Source organism: Doryrhamphus excisus, linkage group LG6, assembly GCF_037039965.1.
Source record: "Doryrhamphus excisus strain RoL-2023G ecotype Guam linkage group LG6, RoL_Dexc_Guam_v1.1, whole genome shotgun sequence".
In the NCBI taxonomy this organism is placed as follows: Eukaryota; Metazoa; Chordata; class Actinopteri; order Syngnathiformes; family Syngnathidae; genus Doryrhamphus; species Doryrhamphus excisus.
The window spans coordinates 17773274-17792969 of NC_136362.1; the positions used below are offsets into that span (position 1 = coordinate 17773274).

Sequence of the window (19696 nt, forward strand, 5' to 3'; positions counted from 1 at the left end):
GAAATTATTTCAGGGTTGATGGAGTGAAGTTTAATAGAGATGTCAGCTCAAAGTGTGTCGGTGTGGGTGTGTGCACATGAATAGAGAACTCAGTGTCCTATCATCTGTGTCATCTGCAATGTTTTATCTAGTGGATACAACATGCATCCAAACCTCTGACTAGAAAAGGCTCAAAGATTCTGCATCTTAGCTATGTTCCCCATAGTCACAGTGTGAAAGGTCAATTTAATGCTAATACACGATATTGGCATTTTTAAAAGCTTGTTCTACATGGAACGTAATCGAAAGATACTATGGGTCATTTGGTAAAAACCTAGCAAGCCTGCCAAAAGATGAGGTTTGAATTTATTGACTGCACCCACCACAATTCAGCGACCATTTTTATTACAGTGGGGACAATACTATCCATCTATCCGACCATCCATCTATCTTCTACCGCTTATCGGAGGTCGGATCGCGGGGGCACCTTAAGGAGGACAACGGCATATTGGATAGATGGATGGATGGGTCATAGAGGCAGCAGCCTAAGCAAGGAAACCCAGACTTCCCTCTCTCCGACAATCTCTTCCCGGCAGATCCCGAGGGAGGTGTCCGGGAGGCATCCTGGCCAGGTGCCCAAGCCAACTCATCTGGCTCAGCAGTTCTATTCCAAGTTTCTCCCGGATTACAGTTCTTCTCACCTTATCTCGAAGGGAGATCATATAGGTGAGGGTAGGGATCGACCAGTAAATTGAGAGCTTTGCCTTTCAGCTCAGCTTCACCACAACGGACCGATGCAGAATCAGCATCAGCATCACTGCAGACTCCGCACCAATTCGCCTGTCGATCTCGTGTTCCAACTTTGACTCACTGATCAGTTCAAACCTTTTGAATGAAGGAGCAAATATTTAAATTGTCTTTTTTAATCTGATTCATTGATTAATAGAAAAAGTAACCGGCCGATTGATTGGTTATTTAAATAGTCGTTGCAGCCCTACTCTTAAGTAGTTGAGATGTGGAATAAACTTAAGACTGGAGCTGAGCTGATAAAGATGATTTTCTCAGCTTTTTCATGTTCCCTTATGCTAAAGACCAAATAACTTGACAGTCAGTGTACAGCTTGAATGGCAGTACCTTTTTACTATCCACTCAGAATGACTCAACACACAGCTATTATTGTCAAACTAGCTTGAAACACGAGTGCAAAGTAATTGTTTCTTGTCTAAAGTCAAGTTGGTAGCATAATGGTCTGGTGTTGCATGGCTACTGCCAGCACTGGGAAGCTGTGCTTCATTGAGAGCAACGTGAACTCCAACATGTACTGTGACATTGTGAAGCATAGCATAATCAGGCATGGCTTGCATGGCAGTTTTCCAACATGATAATATTGATGTCCAGTATGTGAAGATGAAGGTGAAGGCCATGGAGTGGCCAAGTATGTCTTGTCCAGACATACAACTGTGCTCTGGTGAATTCTGTGCCCAAGAGGATTAAGGCTGTGCTAGATAAAAATGGTGCTCACACTAAATATTGATACTTTTGGTACTATTTGTACAAGTATTTTGTGAGGCGTACTCATTTGTATTGCCATCTATTTGGACCATAATTGCTTGAGGATACTAAATCTATACAGCAAAACAAGCTCTACACTGACTACTTTAAAACTGAAATAATTGCTGAACTGTGATGGGTGCATAACAGGGGTCTCAAACATGCGGCCGGCGGGCCAAGTGTGGCCCGCAGGACACTACTTTGAGGCCCCCGCCTTGATATGAAAGTTTAATGTTAGTGCGGCTGGCGCAAGTTTGATATGGATGCTGTATGGTATCATGTACCCAGAAAAAATTATTACGTTTGATTAATGTTCATGTTAAAGGTTAAATAACTGTTAATAGTTAACCTCCCTATCCGTGTGGAAGTGGTAAGTTTTTGGCTATTTAAATTTAAAGGAAATAACTTAAAGGCTATCGTTTAGGTCTGCTAGCTCTCGAGTTTGCGAGTTAGCGTGTGTCTCAAGACCCTGCAGTTGCCCAATATGTTGTAAATAAAAAGAGTATAAATGTGACTATAGTCGTGTTTTGTCATGTCTACAGGGCTCTAATAATGCTTTGTTCATTTTAATCTGAAAAAAATAATTTGTCTACCCACCAACTATTTGTGGTTTCTTAAGTTTTTATTATTTGCCGTTTTATTATTATTATTATATTTATTTATTACTGATTGATTGATTTTCTTTGTTCTTGATTTGTTTATTTATTTTTCATCTTAGTTTGTGTAGAAAAAAAAGTACGATATTTGAGAATAGTGGAATGTTTTATCAGAGCTTTTCTTGTAGAAAACCGAAACCAAAGCAAAGTTTATTCATTTTTCTGTTTTTAATAAATGCGTTTTTTTTTTTTTTTTTGAAAACCTGATGCGACCCAGTCTCGCCCAGACCCTAGCTCCAGTCGCCCCCAAGTAAATTGAGTTTGAGATCCCTGGTGTATAACCTTGCTTATAAACACTCATCAAGATCACTCATGTTTGTTGTGTACTTTTGACTGGAACACTTCAAAGTCCAACCACGGACGTTCCAGTGGGATAGTTCTGACTTCCCAGCAGAAACTGAAGGAGATTTGGGTCATCTTGTCTCCTTCAGCACACAGTTGGCTGCTAATCCGTGATCTTTATGAGGATCCTTGTCACTGTGCTCACTGGCTTTTTAAAGTGAGCCAAGTGTCCCATCTATTCACACAACGTTGTCAAGATGTGTCGGATGGACATGTGCATTGAGGTCCACTGAAGCATTTTAGAGACTTCAGGCTCGTTTTGCCTGAAGACACAATGCGTATGAAAGTAAGGAGGCGTGACTTAGAAAGAGGCGTTCACAACATCTTGTGTCTTGTCCTCAACAAAAAAGTAGTGCTGGTTAGTATGCAGCTGGTGTTATTGGGTGACAACTGCACTGTATGTTGTAAATCCCTACTGGTAAACCCTTGAATGGCTGCTGTCTATGGACACACAGTGTTGTGTATTGTGTTGCATCCATTCACATGTCCACGGGCTAAACTGTGAATTCTGATGGTGTGGATCGGGGTTGCTGGGACCCTGCCAGGGCCAGACTCTCTGTTACAACAACTCTGTATGCTTCCCGATGCTGCATGGGCAAACGGGGGTGTCATGACCCTGTCCAAAGCTTTACAAAGCACCACCCGGGGTCGCCAACACGCAAAGAGTCCAGCAGCTCGACCCCAATCTGTCAAAGCCCATCACAAGGTCCAAACCCACCTTTCATAGATTGGACATTTGAAGTGCGTGTCTTAGGGGTCTAACTTAGTTTCTATGAGAAAACCCTCACTGACTTATTTGATGATATGAATGTTTTTTTTTTTAAAAACATTTAAATAGCCATAAAGATAAGCTGCTGTTGTGTGTATTCATGAAATTGTTGAATCAGTGTTGCGTAATTCTCATTCGGACCGTCAGGGTGCTGCTGGAATGAGTTGCAGTTACCTTGGTGAAAGTGAAGAGGCCGGAATGCATTATTTGCTTTATGTAACTGAAATGGACATGCCAAACATGTTTTGTGCTTAATCCAGTTTTCCAGTAAACCTCTGTTGGGAAAACAATGCTGATTATAAAACAGAGCTATGTTTTCTTCGAACAAACCCCTTGTTATCTCCATCTCAGAGCAGGACAATCTGCTTCCCCATTGAGCGTCGAGCTTCGGGCCGCCATCCAAATCCTCTGGCAAAGTCACTAGCTTACTTAGAATGTCTGCTTGGATTTTCCTATGGAAGTGTACTAGAGTCATTTCATAACTGAGGAAGACAACACGGATAATATAAGATGGGCTTGTTCCACCTCGGTGGAAGAATGAACTACTGTAGATGTTGATGAGTAAGTTTTAGTGTTATTCTTTAAGTGGAGGTTTCATGTACATTAGAACCTCGGTTATCATAGTGTGTTCAAAAATGTATGCCAAAGTGTTGCCTTGGTTTGTGTACAACATAACATACACTGCATCAGTCCATCTGTGTGCTTAATGTATTTTTATCACAAAACGCCCTTGTTAGCAGCCTATTTGCTTGCTAGTACATGGAAACAGGAATGAATTGGAAGTCAGCGCCATGGCCCTTCTATGATGTCATCGGTGGTTGACTCTGTAGTCCTTTTCTAACTAACACAGTTACACCACAAGTCTATGCTTTTCTTTTGATTACGGCTGCAAAATAACTCACAATGGAGCCAAAGAAAGTTGCTTTTTGATAAGAAATAACAAGTGTAGTGTCTGAGTGGATCTCGCTGCCACATCACCATCTCATCTTTGTCAGCAATCGCGTTTTCTATCAAGGTAAAAGTGCATGTCGTACCCTAATTTTAAAACTCTAAAAATATTTTTGTTTTAACATTTTTGGTTTTGTGGAAAGTATTAATTGGATTCATATTTTTCTTGTGGGAACATTTTATTTGGTCAGAGTCCAGGTCGGTTAGCATCGGACCTTCTGCAACGGATTAATGGCGCTACCCGAGGTTCCATTGTAATACAAATGTTCCTAAGGGAAATTCAATGAACAAAACAATCTGCTGATTGAATGTAACATCCTCGCTAGTGTGTTGCCTCATCTCCGGTTTCAAAGGTCACCCCATCTCCAAATTAAACCACCTCACATGAACATAAAGGTCTGACACCTTTTCTGAGCTAATTGCTCAGGAAGTAAACTGTGGCATGTTAAAGAGGTGTAATTTTTTTTATTCTTATTACATTATAACACATTATCCCTCTGATGAGGGTACATGGGATTAACCTCTTAGTGAGCTGTCTGCAAGAACATTGCAGTATGTGGAATTTGGTATGTTAATGATCATTGTTGGGCGGCACGGCGGTCTAGTGGTTAGCATGCAGACCTCACAGCTAGGAGATCAGGGTTCAATTCCGCCCTCTGCCATCTCTGTGTGGAGTTTGCATGTTCTCCCCGCGCATGCGTGGGTTTTCTCCGGGTACTCCGGTTTCCTCCCACATTCCAAAAACATGTTAGCTTAATTGGCCACTCCAAATTAGAAGTATAGGTATGAATGTGAGTGTGAATGGTTGTTTGTCTATATGTGCCCTGTGATTGGCTGGCCACCAGTCCAGGGTGTACCCCGCCTCTTGCCTAAAGACAGCTGGGATAGGCTCCAGCACCCCTGCGACCCTCGTGAGGAAAAGCAGTAGAAAATGAATGAATTAATGAACTGTTAGGTACCACTAATGGGGACCTATTATGCTCATTTTTCGACACATTGTATTAAGGTGTGGACTCCTGTAGAGCAGCTACACACAATAACCTGCACAGAAAATTTTCTAGATCTTCCAGAATATGCACCTATTCCAGCTATATTTCCTTGGATTTGTACTGGCGGCAAAAATGGCCACTTTGGGCGTGTCAGCAATCACAGCAAAGTGCTTCCTACCTTCGAACGAAACCCACTTTCTATTATAGTAGGTATAGGAGTTGATACTAAGGTAATTGAAAAGAGGCTACTGACAGCTCATGATCTACTGGCTGGAGACTGGCTGGTGCTGCAGTGGAGCTCAGCAGAAGCCGGATGTGTGGCAACCTCGCCTGCCCGAGGAGGAGCACTCATTGTCGGACACACTTTGTCAGAGGCGCCGCCGTTGGTGCGGTGAAGATCAGAAGCCGCTCGTGGGATTGCACAGCGTGCGTTGACAGATGACAATATTTGCCTCTTGCTGGGAATCACCAAATACAATAACGTCTGCCTGAGCTTGTTTCGTAAACAGAGAAGCAGAGCTTGGGGGAAAGCAGAGAGTGTATCATGCCTACAGCCATGGCCATAATGAAGCCTGCTCCTCTGTGATATCACAAAGGAGAATTTTTGCAATGCTTTCTGAAACCAAGCGATTTGAGCCATCCCAAACTTCTTTTAGGGCTCACTTACAAATGTGCAAATGTCATTATCTGAAACTTTGTAATCGTTTTACACAAGAGTACACCATTCTAACTACATTTATAGGTCAGAAAAGTAGAAAAACATAATAGGCCCCCTTTAACATTTAAACAGAATGTATATTAATTTGTATATTCTAGTAACATATCATTATCATTAATAATCACGATCAGTAAATACATTATTGACCTTTGAGAAAACAACCCTAAACCATAAAATGACAAGTAATAATAATCTGTTTGTTCCTGTTTCTTCTCTGGCAGGTCTAAGATGGCACTTCCAGGGTGTTGGCAACACATCTTCTTGGCTCTCATGTTGCTGCACTGCTTTGGTTTTGGTGAGTTTTCCTTTTCTTTTCTGTGTCTCTCCAAACACAAATTCAGACCATTTGCCAACCAACAGTAAGTGGAATCCTACAGATTTTTTGGTTACAATGCACAGTGTCTCAGGAGTTACTGTATATAAGACAGACCACCTGCATGTAAATGTTTGTATGCATAAATCTAGAGCCGGTGAATATGACAATGTTTTCAAGGGAAAAATATCAACACAGTACAGGCATAATTATATGTACAGTGGAAAGTCTAAAGTCGAATGCATTTGTTTTTTGACACACATTTTCAGGAAACTATAGCTCAAGAGTCACACAAAAACCTATGTATTTTTTTGCTGATAGTTAATCAGGAACTCCAACCACTTGTGCCTGATGGTGGCGTCTTTAGCAATTAGCATACCTGGCCCACAGTTATGTAGGGATATCTGGCGCACAATATGTACGGAAGCCCACCGCTCTGTGACATCACAAACCTCAAGTTGTACAACGCCCTCTGAAAACGAGCATTTAGAGCCATCCCAAACTGCTCACTTCCAAATGCAGAAACCTCATTATCTGCAGCTTTGACATTGTTTAACACGTGAATAAAACATGCTAATTAATTTATAGGTCAGAAAAGTGCAAAAAGCATAATAGATCCCCTTTAATAGTAAATTAGTTTGCTAAAGGTTTTATGGTGGCAACCACTTGAAAAATTATTTCTTACGGTACAAATTCACGAAATTGAAGGCCAGCCAGAGTCCTGAAATGGAAGGGTTTTGGTTTGACCTTAGGGTGTCCACTGTAACTCAAAATTCACCATCTTTGTTCTTCCAAGTGTGGGGGAAGCTATCCAAGAGATGATTGGCTAAAGGTTGTATTGAGGACATACAGTGATGCGAGCGATAAAACCAACGGTTATAGAGGCAATGTGAAGCCATCTCAGTCGACAGGAAATGGGATTTCTATCCATTGCCACCCTTCTTTCTCTCTTAAAATAGAACTTTAATGGGACCCACCTTCATGGGAAAATTAACAACTTAATAGGACATTAATGGAATGAGGCCGTTGTTTTGTGCCCTTTTTTGCCCAACAACTCATGTTATGGACATTTCTATTTAGTACAATGGGTGACACATTCAAGGGAACAAGGAAATAGCAGAGAGGAAGTGCAGCTGGATGAGATGCACTCAAAGCTGACATTCCGGGGAAACACATCTGTTCCTTCATTATTTTTATTTCCCATACCGACAGACAGGTGTGCGCTAATTTCAGTGTTGTAAGTAAGCGCTGACACACTGCGAATGTTTGCAGACATACTCAGTGGGATTGAGTTGGAACATCTCCAGAGCTATTTATGCAATTTAACTCCACCATCTGTTCCATTTACAACTGTGCATAACATTCACAATTATGGAACAAAAAAAATACAGTCTCTTGTGGATTAGTATGACAAATTTGATATGGAGAAAGTTTGCAACAACTCTGGGAATTATAAGCATTTGTTGGAATTACAGAGCAGTTAAACTAATCTCTTACTGCATTGAAGACTTGATTTGAGGTTGCACAGCTTCTTACTTAAAATGTTTTTCCTTATGTGTGTGGAATTGTATGATTTTAAAATACAAATGAATGAATGCTGGCTACAGCGTGGTGCCCTGGACAACTTGTTGCGCTTATGAGATGCAATGTAAGTGCAAGGCATTATCCATCCATCTATTTTCTTTCCTCACTAGGGTCGCAGGGGTATGCCTATCCCAGCTGTTTTTGGGCGAGAGGCGGGGTACACCCTGGACTGGTCCCAAGCCAATCACAGGGCACATATAGACAAACAACCATTCACACTCACATTCATACCTATGGACAATTTGGAGTCACCAATTAACCTAGCATGTTTTTGGAATGTGGGAGGAAACCGGAGTACCTGGAGAAAACCCAAGCATGGAATCGAACCCAAGTCTTTACGATCTCCTGAGTCTGTGGTCTAACCACAAGGCATTGTGAATATTATTATTATTATTATTAGTAGTGATAGTAGTGGTAACATTTATAGGGGATAGTAATAATCATAAAGATCCTAAGACTTTTGTGGAGTACTTTTTGTTCTTTTTGCTTTTTACTGTTGGTTTCATGCCTCAAAGGGGAAAAGGTTGTTATCATTATCATTATGTATTATTATTATTATTATTGTTGTTGTTTTTATCATTATCATTGTTGTTATTATTATTGTTGTGATTGTTTATGTTTGCCAGTCCAGGGTGTACCCTGCCTTTCGCCCGAATTCAGGAAGTCAGCTGGGATAGTCTCCAGCATACCCCCTCATGAGGATAAGCAGAACTGAGGATGGATGGATGTTATTGTGTGTTTGTGTGTCTTCTTTTTGGTTTCTTGTGTGTATCTATGTCTCTTTGGGTGTTGTAGAGATGGACTGCAGTTGGGGTTGTTGTTGTTCTTTTTCTTTTGTCTTTCCTAGGTTAAACATATTGGGGGGGGTCAAGAAAGCAAATAACCACTCAGTAGCGCTTGGTCCAAAAACATTGATGTTAACAGCTGTGGCTGTAGGCAACCTCTTTATGCAGATGGAAGTTGCATATTTGAAATGTGATAACTTTATTTACCTCTGCATGCACTTTAAAATGTTTGTTGCACTACTAAACTTGCTAAATGTTACACATGTTGTAACATGTACATGTACATTTACATGTACATGTTACACTTGCTGTACTGTTGTTTACAATAAACTCAACAGCGGTATTAATGCTGCATTAACAATTGGTCCTTACCATTATTAAAACATTGGTTCTTTTGTTGCTGTGTTGTGCAATAGCCTCTTCTTAGTTCTCTTACACAATGCCTGTAGAGCCAACCAAAAATTACCACATGGTCAAAGAGAGCTATGTTTTCCTGTCCACTTTTTCACAAACGGCAAATCATTATTAATGTTTAAAAATAAAGTTATCATTTGCTTCCAATTGACTCCCCATCGTTTTTTCAGTAAATAAATGCCTAATCATTATCTGCAGTCATTAAAGAATCTAGGCATGTGTTGATTTTGGGGGGACTGTGTCAGAGCCAGTCTCTCAGCAAAATATGGAGGCGGCCATGTTTTGTGTCTGCTGCTAAATGTCTGCCATCCACTGAGCCAGCTGGGTTCAAATCCTCCCCTCACCATCTTTTCGGGAGCTGACAAGAAGGAGAGATGTCTGCTAATGACAGCAAGTGTCCTCACAAGTCACTTCCAGTGCTCTTCCCCTCACTTTTAGCCATATTTTTACAATCCCATCTGCCAGTTCCATGCCTGTGAGTACACTTGTCATTCAACCCCCCCCCCTCTATTTCCATCATTCAATTTACACCGACTCTCTTTGTCTGGATTTTTTTCCCCAGCTTTGTCCGCCAGGCTCCCGATCTCATTCCGGCTCATGCTCTCGGGCTGCCTGTTTTTTGTGATTACATCTGATTTGAGGGGGCAAGCTGCGGGGGGAGCTCTCCTGAGCTCACACAGATGATCTCAGGGGGGCTAAGTGCGTGAAAGACGTCCAATCTAAATGCAGATGGAAATATCCTCCAGGGATTCAATCCCACTATTTGTATTATTCCAAGAAAGACCCTTTGTTTATGTTATGTTATTAATTTTGCATTCACTCATATGTTTGTACATTTTTTTATTATCTTACAGCACAAATGTGTTGCAGGTATGAAAGAAACAAATGGGTTCCATGTTACAGATGCACAGGGATTGTTTGGTTAGATCTTTGAAGGTGATCCTGTTGTCATGGTGACGTGCGGAACGACAATGCACACTGGTTGGTGCCATTCAGTGATCTTTAGAAAGGATCCTAATTTGGCGTGAACTTTATTCTAATTAATCATATTGACATTTATCGGAATAGAATGGAGAAAAGTGATAAATAAAAGGAGCTTCTAAAATCTCTGTGTGTAGGTGTGTGTGCGCATTCATTCCTTTGCTGGAATCATAAAAGAAAATGTGTGGAAGCTTGTAATGAATCCCTGATGTGTGATTAGCAGACAAATTGGCGTAAAGCTAGTGCTGCCCCGCATGTACATTTCTCTTCTCCTACTTAGTGCGGAAAGCACTAATCGATGAGACGACTGATTAATGCTTTAATCAAAAAGTATTGATCTGCTAAACCACAAATAGATATAGATCCTCATTTGTTCCGCCCCTCCATTGTGAACCCACTTCCTCATGATCATATTTGACAACATTGCACTCGCTTCTGTCCTCTCTGCAGGTGCTTCATCCACCATAGTTAACATGCGTAGGATCACCCATCCTACTGTACAGCAGCCACTTGCAGGTGAAGTCGTCCTCCCGTGTGTCTTCACCCTGCAGGCCAGCTCATACAGTCAGCCTGTCCGCCTCCTGTGGACTCTCGTCAGGCTTCCAGCAGGTGGACAGAGCGCCCCTCTGGAACATATTGTGTTGACTGCTGAAGGTAATACTGAGACAGAACACACATGTACATCTAACACGTATTGGGATGGATACAACAAAGCACATTTTGGAGCATGTCTGTGTTTGTCCATGAATTGCCGAAAACATACAGTTGAACCTAATATTATTCATATTTACGTGCATGTTGGATGAGTCTTGTGGCTGGAAATGACACAAAGTGTGCAAAGACTGCAAGTTATCTTAAACAAATTTATTACCTATTAATAATTGTTAAGTCGTGTAGAGATTCTTAGCCGTCCGTCCACGTCCATTGCTTCAGGTTCTGCTTCCCCAGCCTGGGCCATCCCCAAACTGGTTCCACCAAATGATTGATTAAAAGGTGTGTCTCAATACTTTAGTCCAGGGGTCTCAAACTCAATTTACCTGGGGGGCCACTGGAGCTAGGGTCTGGGCAAGGCTGAGCCGCATCAGGTTTTCAAAAAAAAAACGAAAACGTATTTATTAAAAACAGAAAAATATACAAACTTTTTCAGTGCTTTGGTTCCGATTTTCGACAATAAAAGCTCTGATAAAACATTCCACTGTTCTCAAATATCTTAATTTTTATTTTTCTGCACAAAATAAGATGAAAAATAAATAAACAAATCAAGAATAAAGAAAATCAATCTATCAGTAATAAATAAATATAATAATAATAAAACGGCAAATAATAAAAACTTAAGAAACCACATATGGTTGGTGGGTAGACAAATTATTTTTTTCAGATTAAAATGAACAAAGCATTATTAGAGCCCTGTAGACATGACAAAACACGACTATAGTCACATTTATACTCTTTATTTACAACATATTGCGCAACTGCAGGGTCTTGAGACACATGCGAACTCGCAAACTAGAGAGCTAGCGACCTAAACAGTAGCCTTCAAGTTATTTCCTTTAAACTTAAATAGCCAAAAACTTACCACTTCCACACGGACAGGGAGGATAACTATTAACAGTTTTTAACCTTTAACATGAGCATTAATCAAACGTAATAATTTTTTCTGGGTACATGATACCATACAGCATCCATATCAAACTTGCGCGGGCCGCACTAACATTAAACTAAAACTTAAACTAAAACTAAAACTAAAACTTAAACTAAAACCTCGAACTAGTGTCCTGCGGGCCACATTTGGCCCGTGGGCCGCGTGTTTGAGACCCCTGCTTTAGTCCATATAGTTCTCAGTGCTCAGGGGAGTTTGACCCCCGTCACAAGAAAATAATCAAGGAAACAACACTTTCATGACCTTTTAATTAGTCCTTTTCTAAAATATGCACAACACCCTCCTCTCTCTATTCATGCCAAAGGTGATGTAATCAAGGTGAATAAGGCTTTCAGTGGCCGTGTGAGACTGCCAGGATACGTTGCCAATCCCCTCAATGCTACCATGGAGATCACCAGTCTCCGTACCAACGACTCCGGCACTTACCACTGTCAGGTTGTCATGGGCGATGACTACGAGAGACACGCTGTGCCCCTGGTGGTCTATGGTAAGCGCAGCTGCAACCGACAACAGTGCATCAGCATGTAAAGTGAAACAAAGGATTTTCTTTCCTAATGATGACTTTTATGCCAGTTTGAGCCTTCACTCTCCTGTGTTTTAGAGAAAACATCTTTATACATTAATAGCATTAATTTGGCAAATTTGTCCCATCACAATGGCTGACTTGATTAATCGACTATGAGACTTCCTGTGTTGCCTTTTTCTGATCTAATTTCCCACCTGAGTAATTGTGTAATGCTTTTTTAATGAAGGGCATTTGGGCTGAATACCAATTCTGTTTGTTCATCTATGAAATTCCACCATTGTAATGTGAGCCAATAGCATCCTAACAGGTTTTCTGTGAACAATGACACACAAAATAACGCATTTGTATGTGTCTGTAGGTGTGGTGTTCCACTACCAGGCACAGAGCGCCCGTTACGCCCTCTCCTTTGCAGATGCCAAGCAGGCCTGCCAGGAAAACTCTGCCCAGGTGGCAACACCGGCCCAGATGTGGGCCGCATTCTACGACGGCTTTGCCAGCTGTGCAGCCGGCTGGTTGGACGATCAGACTGTCCGGTGAGGAGAGAAATAATGACTTCCCTGTTTGCCACTTAGCTAATGTGCTCATTAGTGAGACAGACACACTTATAGTCATCTCCTGGAAAATGTAGTAGTCATGAATTCTTTGCATCACTCTTTTGGTTTGTAAAGTTTCCAAAATACTGAAAGGAAAATGTAATACCAAAATCCTTCACCATTAATTGCAGGGTGCGTTGTCTGCTAGAAACAACTAAACGCCTCCTTTTTACATCACCTGTAATTACCACGATTTTCCTGGTATTAAAGACTGCTGATAACTCCTTATCCTAATTGAACTGTGTTGCTCACTCTGTTGCTAACCAAGACAGCAGCACTTAAATTTTTTTTACTAACAATAGGCCATATTCAACCGTGAAACGGCACAATTTATTAATTGATGTATTTTTGAAAAAATATGATAGTGAAATCTCAAAATTCAAATTTAAGAGCTAATATAGATAGCATAGCATAGCATAGACTTTCTTCATTGTCATTGCACAATAACACAGCAGTGAAATTGCCAACAAAATGTTGTTGCCCGGCTCCCGTGTAATAATAAATAATAAAAATATATAATATAATAATATCATAATTTAATAATATAATAATTTAATAATACATATAATAATACTAATAAAAGTATATAAAAATACTAAAAAAGAATATGCTTGCTGATATTACTGTTATTTTTTAAAAATATTTTATCTGAAATTGATATCCCTTTCATGAAAATTTTATTTTGTTGTCGTTGTCGTTGTAGTTGCACATCAAATCGTTTACCACAAAGACATTTCCTATGCTTAATATCGATAAAACTTATTTCTACCTGTGATTAATTGTGATTAATTGTGAGTTAACTACACCCCAAATGTGATTAATCACAATCAAATATTTTAATCCATATATATATATATATATATATATATATATATAGGCATACTATATAATATGACAATATATGTAGTTTACTTACTGTATTATAAAAATCTCAGTGTACAAATAAAGACTTCTCCCTAATAAACAGCTTCTCCCTAATAGATATTTCATTTGAGAAAAATTAGCACCTCTGGACGCTATATTTAGAAATATGCTAATTTACCTGTCATATTAAGTATCAAGACTCTTCCCTCTTTTTAAATGCATATTCAATATGTAACACATCACATATATAATATGTTTTAATACAAAATACATATGTGTATTTACATAAAATCCAGGATTTGTTATAAGAACATAAGTGCATTGTGTTCCAGAAATTCTGCCTAGCAACAAGATAAGAGGCAGACGTTATTACTGATCTTTTGTCTTTGTTTGTTGCAATCTTTAAAGTACAACCAAGGCACATTGAATACAGACTAAGAAAGATAGAATAATAAGATATAGTATAATCAAATATACTATGAAAGGCTAATGTATTCACCTGGAATGTTGTTTGTTTGTTAATATAAAAATATTCCTGAACTATGCATCCGTACTGGTACAAAGACGATCTAGTATTTCTCATTGATTATTGTTTCATTGTTGTTGTAGATATTCTGTCCAGTCTACTGAACTCAACTGCTCTGGACATAAAGAGTACTCTGCAGGTGTGAGGAATTATGGCAAGAGGGACCCCAAAGAGTTGTTTGACGTGTACTGTTTTGCAAAAGAACTGGATGGTAAATAAACTCCACACACATCAAAATGAGACAGCGTTAACCTCAGCCAACAACAATTCATTTATGCATAAATTTCAGTTAATAACCCACCGCAGTGAATGTTTATTTTTAGTTGATGCTACAGCGATGCTTGCTGCTGAACCCGCAGCTTAAAATAGTGCATTTATGCCTCATGAGTGACAATTCTAAAAAATATAAGAAACTTGTCTCTTCCCTCCCTGTGTCACACCTTTCAAATGCACACTTTAAAGTAACTCCTACCTCCTGCCTGTCTACTTGACAACTGAATCTCCACTTTCTGCCTCCAGGTGAGGTATTTCACACCTCGGTCCCTGGCAGGTTGTCGCTGTCGTCAGCCTCAGACCGCTGTGTGTCCCTGGGTGGTCAGCTGGCCACAGTGGGACAGCTTTATCTGGCCTGGAAGGCCGGCCTGGATAGCTGCGCCCCGGGTTGGCTTTCTGACAGAAGTGTACGCTACCCGGTCAGCCGCTCTCGTCCGGACTGTGGAGGGGGCAAAGCTGGAGTCCGCATCGTGATGCCAAACGTCACGAGTGACAATGCCACAGCGCTGTATGATGCATACTGCTATAGAGGTACAATATTGGGAAACAGTTGTGTTAGACTCTACTTTTGGAAAATTATCAACACATATGAGTGAGGGGGTACTCATGATATGATAAAAAGGCTCTTGGGGTGCACATGACAAAAAATGTTGGGTGCTGGTAAGGCATTCTGTAGAATGCAGATTATCATCTTGTCATTTGCATGTCAAGACATGAAATAATTTTTTTATTGAAATTCTTACATGCATAAATATACAGTATGTGTCACTATTGTTTAAGCTGATCTGAAAGCACTCAAGTCTCAATGGGGGTTATAAAATGAACAAACACTACACTTGAGTACATATTGATCTATACCACATTTTGGGGAAGGGGCCAAACAACTACAGCGAAAAAGTGCCCAAAATATGTCAACAGCCACTCCTCCAATAAATGATGAAATTGTGAAAATAATACATGTAATAATGAGCTAACATTATTTTCACAGCACAGACGTAATTTACTAGCTCCAACAGAAGTACATTCCTGTTGCAATAAGCCAAGGTTCAAGAACCTCCCTTCAAATAGATACTGTAGAAGCCCTGAATTCTGTCTGTAGCAACACTGACAGTACATGCCAAGGCCATTCTTGTAGCTATGGCAACAGTGAATTCTGAGCTCTATCTTTTACACTGTCATGTAGCTGTGAAAACGCTGGATTGACACAAGCAGTGGAAAGTGGAGAGGGAGGATTTACCGTAGTATCTTTTAAAAACAGTACATCTATAGAAGGTGTCGTTTTTTTGTAGGGAAAGTGAAGAACACGGATACCATCTCACAGATCTACACTTCCCTGTGGAAGCCCTGGAGCTACCTCACAAGTACTGAGTCCACAGGGAGAAAGAGTCCAGGTCCAACGAGTCCACCGCCGGCTATTACACCCAAAGGTTTTATATACTATGTCTTATATGACAAATCAAATACAGTTGTAATCGATTTATTTTGTGAATCAACGTAGGATCCACAAACGAGCAGTTTCCATCTAACTGGACTGGACTGGTAGATCTTGAAGAGGAGGATTCCTTTCATGGTGTTAATGCTTGTAAGGACAAATTAATGACATACTGGTGCCATTGATGTCCAAACCTAAAAAATAAAATACTATGTTCCCACCAGCGTCAGACCCCTGGTCCTCAGAGTCACCGGAACCTTACCTGACTCTTCAGGTGATTCCAGGTCAAAGCATCGACTGGGGGGAACCATTCGAGCCCGATTCATCTGAGTTTCTTCGACCGCCTATGGTTCCAACACCTGCTGAGAAGAAGGTTGTGTTATTTTTAAAAATGCTATTCTTGACTATTGAGGCACATTAATATACCAATCATTTATAAGGTTTTAAGTTTTAATTATATGAAACTAGGCATGTTTGAAGTCTGTAAAAGTAGTTGCAGTTTCCATTAGGGCTGTCTTGGAATAGTCAACACTTTGACGGTTCATTCGATTCAGAGAGGTCGTCTAATAATACAACTATGTCATGATCAAGATTGCGCCATTCTGACTGCATGAGGATGCCCACAGCTGCTACTAACCATACATTTTTACAAAGAAGGTCTTTATTTTTGTTATAAATAGCCTGTTTTCATAGAAAATCAGCCTTATTTCCGTTCACAAAGAGTTTAAAATGACACGTGTGATTAACAAAGGAAGTATTTTTAAACTGTTCAAGATGACTCCAGAAAGTGGTGCATGAATGATCGTTTCTTACATATCATGTGCTGCTATGCCAACTTCATTTTATTTCTCGACAGTGAATTTTAATACGATAAATTACAAGCCTACTCAAACCTATTTTATGTGCAATTTTCTGATGGGTTCTGACAGCGATTGCGTTTCAGTTGTGTTCCATCTTGTATCCTTTATCACTTAATTAATGAAATTACTGTTGTTGCACACCTACAATGTTTATTTGTTTGCTTTCAATTGTTTTGCTTCCAAAAACAACCACTTTTTGCTCACAGTAGTAAGACAATGGGCTCTGTTTTAATGGCGCAACGCAAGGTGGTGGGGCGTGGCGCACCTTGTGCAAAAAAAAAGAGACACTCCTTGAATAAATGTAAGTCGGTGTCTTAAGGATTTACCTTACATCTTTATTTTTAATGTGATCTGAAAAGATGGTGTACATGCAAGGAGGATGAGGAGATACTGAGAATATACCATCAAAGGTTCTCCTATTTGGCGATGACAGAGCATGAATGCAGGTTGATCACAAGCATGATGCCTGGATTAGCCTGCTGCTGTGTTTAATGTGACTGTCAGGAACAGAGGTGGTCTCCATGGTGACGTGCATTGGGGCCTCTTATGCACAGTCCAGTGGGCCCTGTGCATTTAAAGGCAATGAGAGGCGTTCATTTGATTGGTAAAGATTACACTCAGCTGTTTTAGACCCTCTCACGCCTTCTCTCCTCCTTTTTTGCCACTTGCACCAGTGGAAGGGACAGAGGCGTGGGTGTGCCACGCTTAAACCACAGCCATGTCATTGTGAGTGGACAAAAAAAGTGAAGCTCAAATTGAAGCCATTCAAACTGACGGATGCCAACATCGGACTGTAATAAGAGATAGTATGTAGGATTAGGGGGGTACATAGCTTCAGGTAAAATGTCTGAATGGGTACGCCACTGTAAATCACTCTTTTATGAAACAGACCCTTTTTAGACTTAAGGATAAAAAACCTAACTTCATTTTAAAGGGACCATAATATAATAATGGAATGGGAGAATCTATCTGTGACTGTTCTGAACTCCTGTTTCCATGCCGATGTTTGTATTGCAAAGCTTGTGCTGCTCGAGGGGTTAGCATAGCGTCATGTATAATATCTCATTTTACCATATCAGAAGACATGCTGTTCTCACTAGTTGAGACGGAATCAAAAACATCTCTTCTGGTTGCAGCCAAGTCAAATGGGGCACTCTATTTCGCCTCCATTGAGTCAAGACAGTTCATCAATAATTACTTCTATTCTTAATAATTCTAGGTGTTCTCTGGGATTGTCAAGTCCTTTTGGAAGCCTTGGAACTACCTAGTAGGAACTGGTGATGGTGAGGAAACTAGAACTGCAACCCCAAAATGGCCAGCGAGTGAAGAAGAGGCAAAAAAGAAGGATGAAGAGAATTTGTCCAGTACAACATCATCAGGTAGTTGGTTTGATACATTTTTTTACTTTTCTGTAACAAGTCAAGTCAAGTCAAGTTTATTTATATAGCCCTTAATCACAAAAGAGCCTCAAAGGGCTTAACAAGCAGGCAACAGTAGATGATAGACAATAGACGACAAACGACATCCCCTGAGCTGAACCCCCATCAGGGCAAGGAAAAACTCAAAACCCATTAGGGAAAAAGAAACCTTGAGAAGGGACCGCAGATGGGGGAATCCCCCTTCTAGGATGACCAATCTGCAATGGATGTCGAGAGGTTAACATGTGACAGTTAAATATAAACAGAGAGTATAATAGTCCAGGTCCAAGATGTAATGCCATTAGGACAGTTGGGCAGCCGCGGGTCTTGAGATGATCACCATCCCTCTGCTGCAGCGCCTCCACAAGGTAGGCCACTTCAGCCTCTCCTGGACCCCCCCTCCACCGGGGGGGGCGGTATGGGAGAGAGATGGAGCGGCAGTCAAAACAGGCAGGGAATATTTTTAACTAAACGCTAAAGTATAGAAATGAGTCTTAAGTCGGGACTTGAACATTTTTACTGAGGTAGCAGCTCTAATATTAACAGGTAGAGCGTTCCACAACGTTGGGGCCCGAATGGAAAAGACTGTAGAGCCCGCATACTTCTTTCTGGCTCTCGGGATAGTCAAAAGAGCGGCGTGTTGTGAGCGTGGGTTTCTAGACGGAGCATAGGGTACAATTAGGTCAACCAGATAAAAAGGTGCCAACCCATGTAATATTTTGTAAACCAGAAGCAGTACCTTAAAGTCACATCTTAAATGAACTGGGAGCCAGTGCATGTTGGCTAGTATTGGAGAAATATGGTCACACTTACGTGTCCGTGTAAGAAGTCGCGCTGCAGCATTTTGTACTAACTGCAAGCTTTTGAGACTCGCCATTGGACGACCAGAAAGCAGTACATTACAGTAGTCAAGGCGAGACGTGACAAATGCAAGGACTAGGGTCTCTGCATCAGAAGTGGATAGAATAGGTCGTATCTTCGCAATATTGCGAAGATGAAAAATGCTGTTTTAGTAACATTCTTAATGTGTTTATGAAAGGATAGAGTCGGGTCCAATATCACACCCAGATTTTTCACAGAGTCACTTTGGGAAATTATGCTATTATCAAAACTCAGAGTGGTGTCCTTAAACAGGCGGCTCTGTTTAGCAGGGCCGATGATCAACATCTCAGTTTTATCAGGGTTCAAGAGTAAAAAGTTACAAGACATCCAGTGTTTAATATCAATGAGACAAGCCTCCAAATTAGAGCAGTCCTGCGGGTCAGTCAACTTTAGTGGGACATACTATAGCTGAGTGTCATCAGCATAAGAGTGAAAGCTAATCTTATGTTTGCGAATGATGTCGCCTCAAATATTCACAGCACATTAACTGGAACAATAATTATTCATCATAAAAACATAAAATAATCTAAGAGTGTGTTAATAATTCAGAAAACTGCCCAGGCTTTTATAAATTTGCCTTCAATTATGCAAATAACACACAGCCATAATTGTTCTTATCAAGGTCTCTCTCAT

At 40.4% G+C, this 19696-nt stretch overlaps 1 protein-coding gene across 3 annotated transcripts in view; it reads left to right on the plus strand.

The window, feature by feature from the left end:
• LOC131126206 (neurocan core protein-like) overlaps positions 1-19696 on the plus strand; it is a 46412-nt gene that overhangs the window by 13516 nt on the left and 13200 nt on the right. For all 3 annotated transcript variants that reach the window (XM_058068485.2, XM_058068487.2, XM_058068488.2), the window contains 10 exons: positions 6174-6247; positions 10480-10683; positions 11994-12176; positions 12574-12748; positions 14282-14409; positions 14718-15002; positions 15761-15898; positions 15970-16053; positions 16128-16276; positions 17983-18142. In XM_058068485.2, coding sequence (XP_057924468.2) covers positions 6174-6247; positions 10480-10683; positions 11994-12176; positions 12574-12748; positions 14282-14409; positions 14718-15002; positions 15761-15898; positions 15970-16053; positions 16128-16276; positions 17983-18142 — 1580 coding nt within the window. The remainder of the gene's footprint in view (positions 1-6173; positions 6248-10479; positions 10684-11993; positions 12177-12573; positions 12749-14281; positions 14410-14717; positions 15003-15760; positions 15899-15969; positions 16054-16127; positions 16277-17982; positions 18143-19696) is intronic.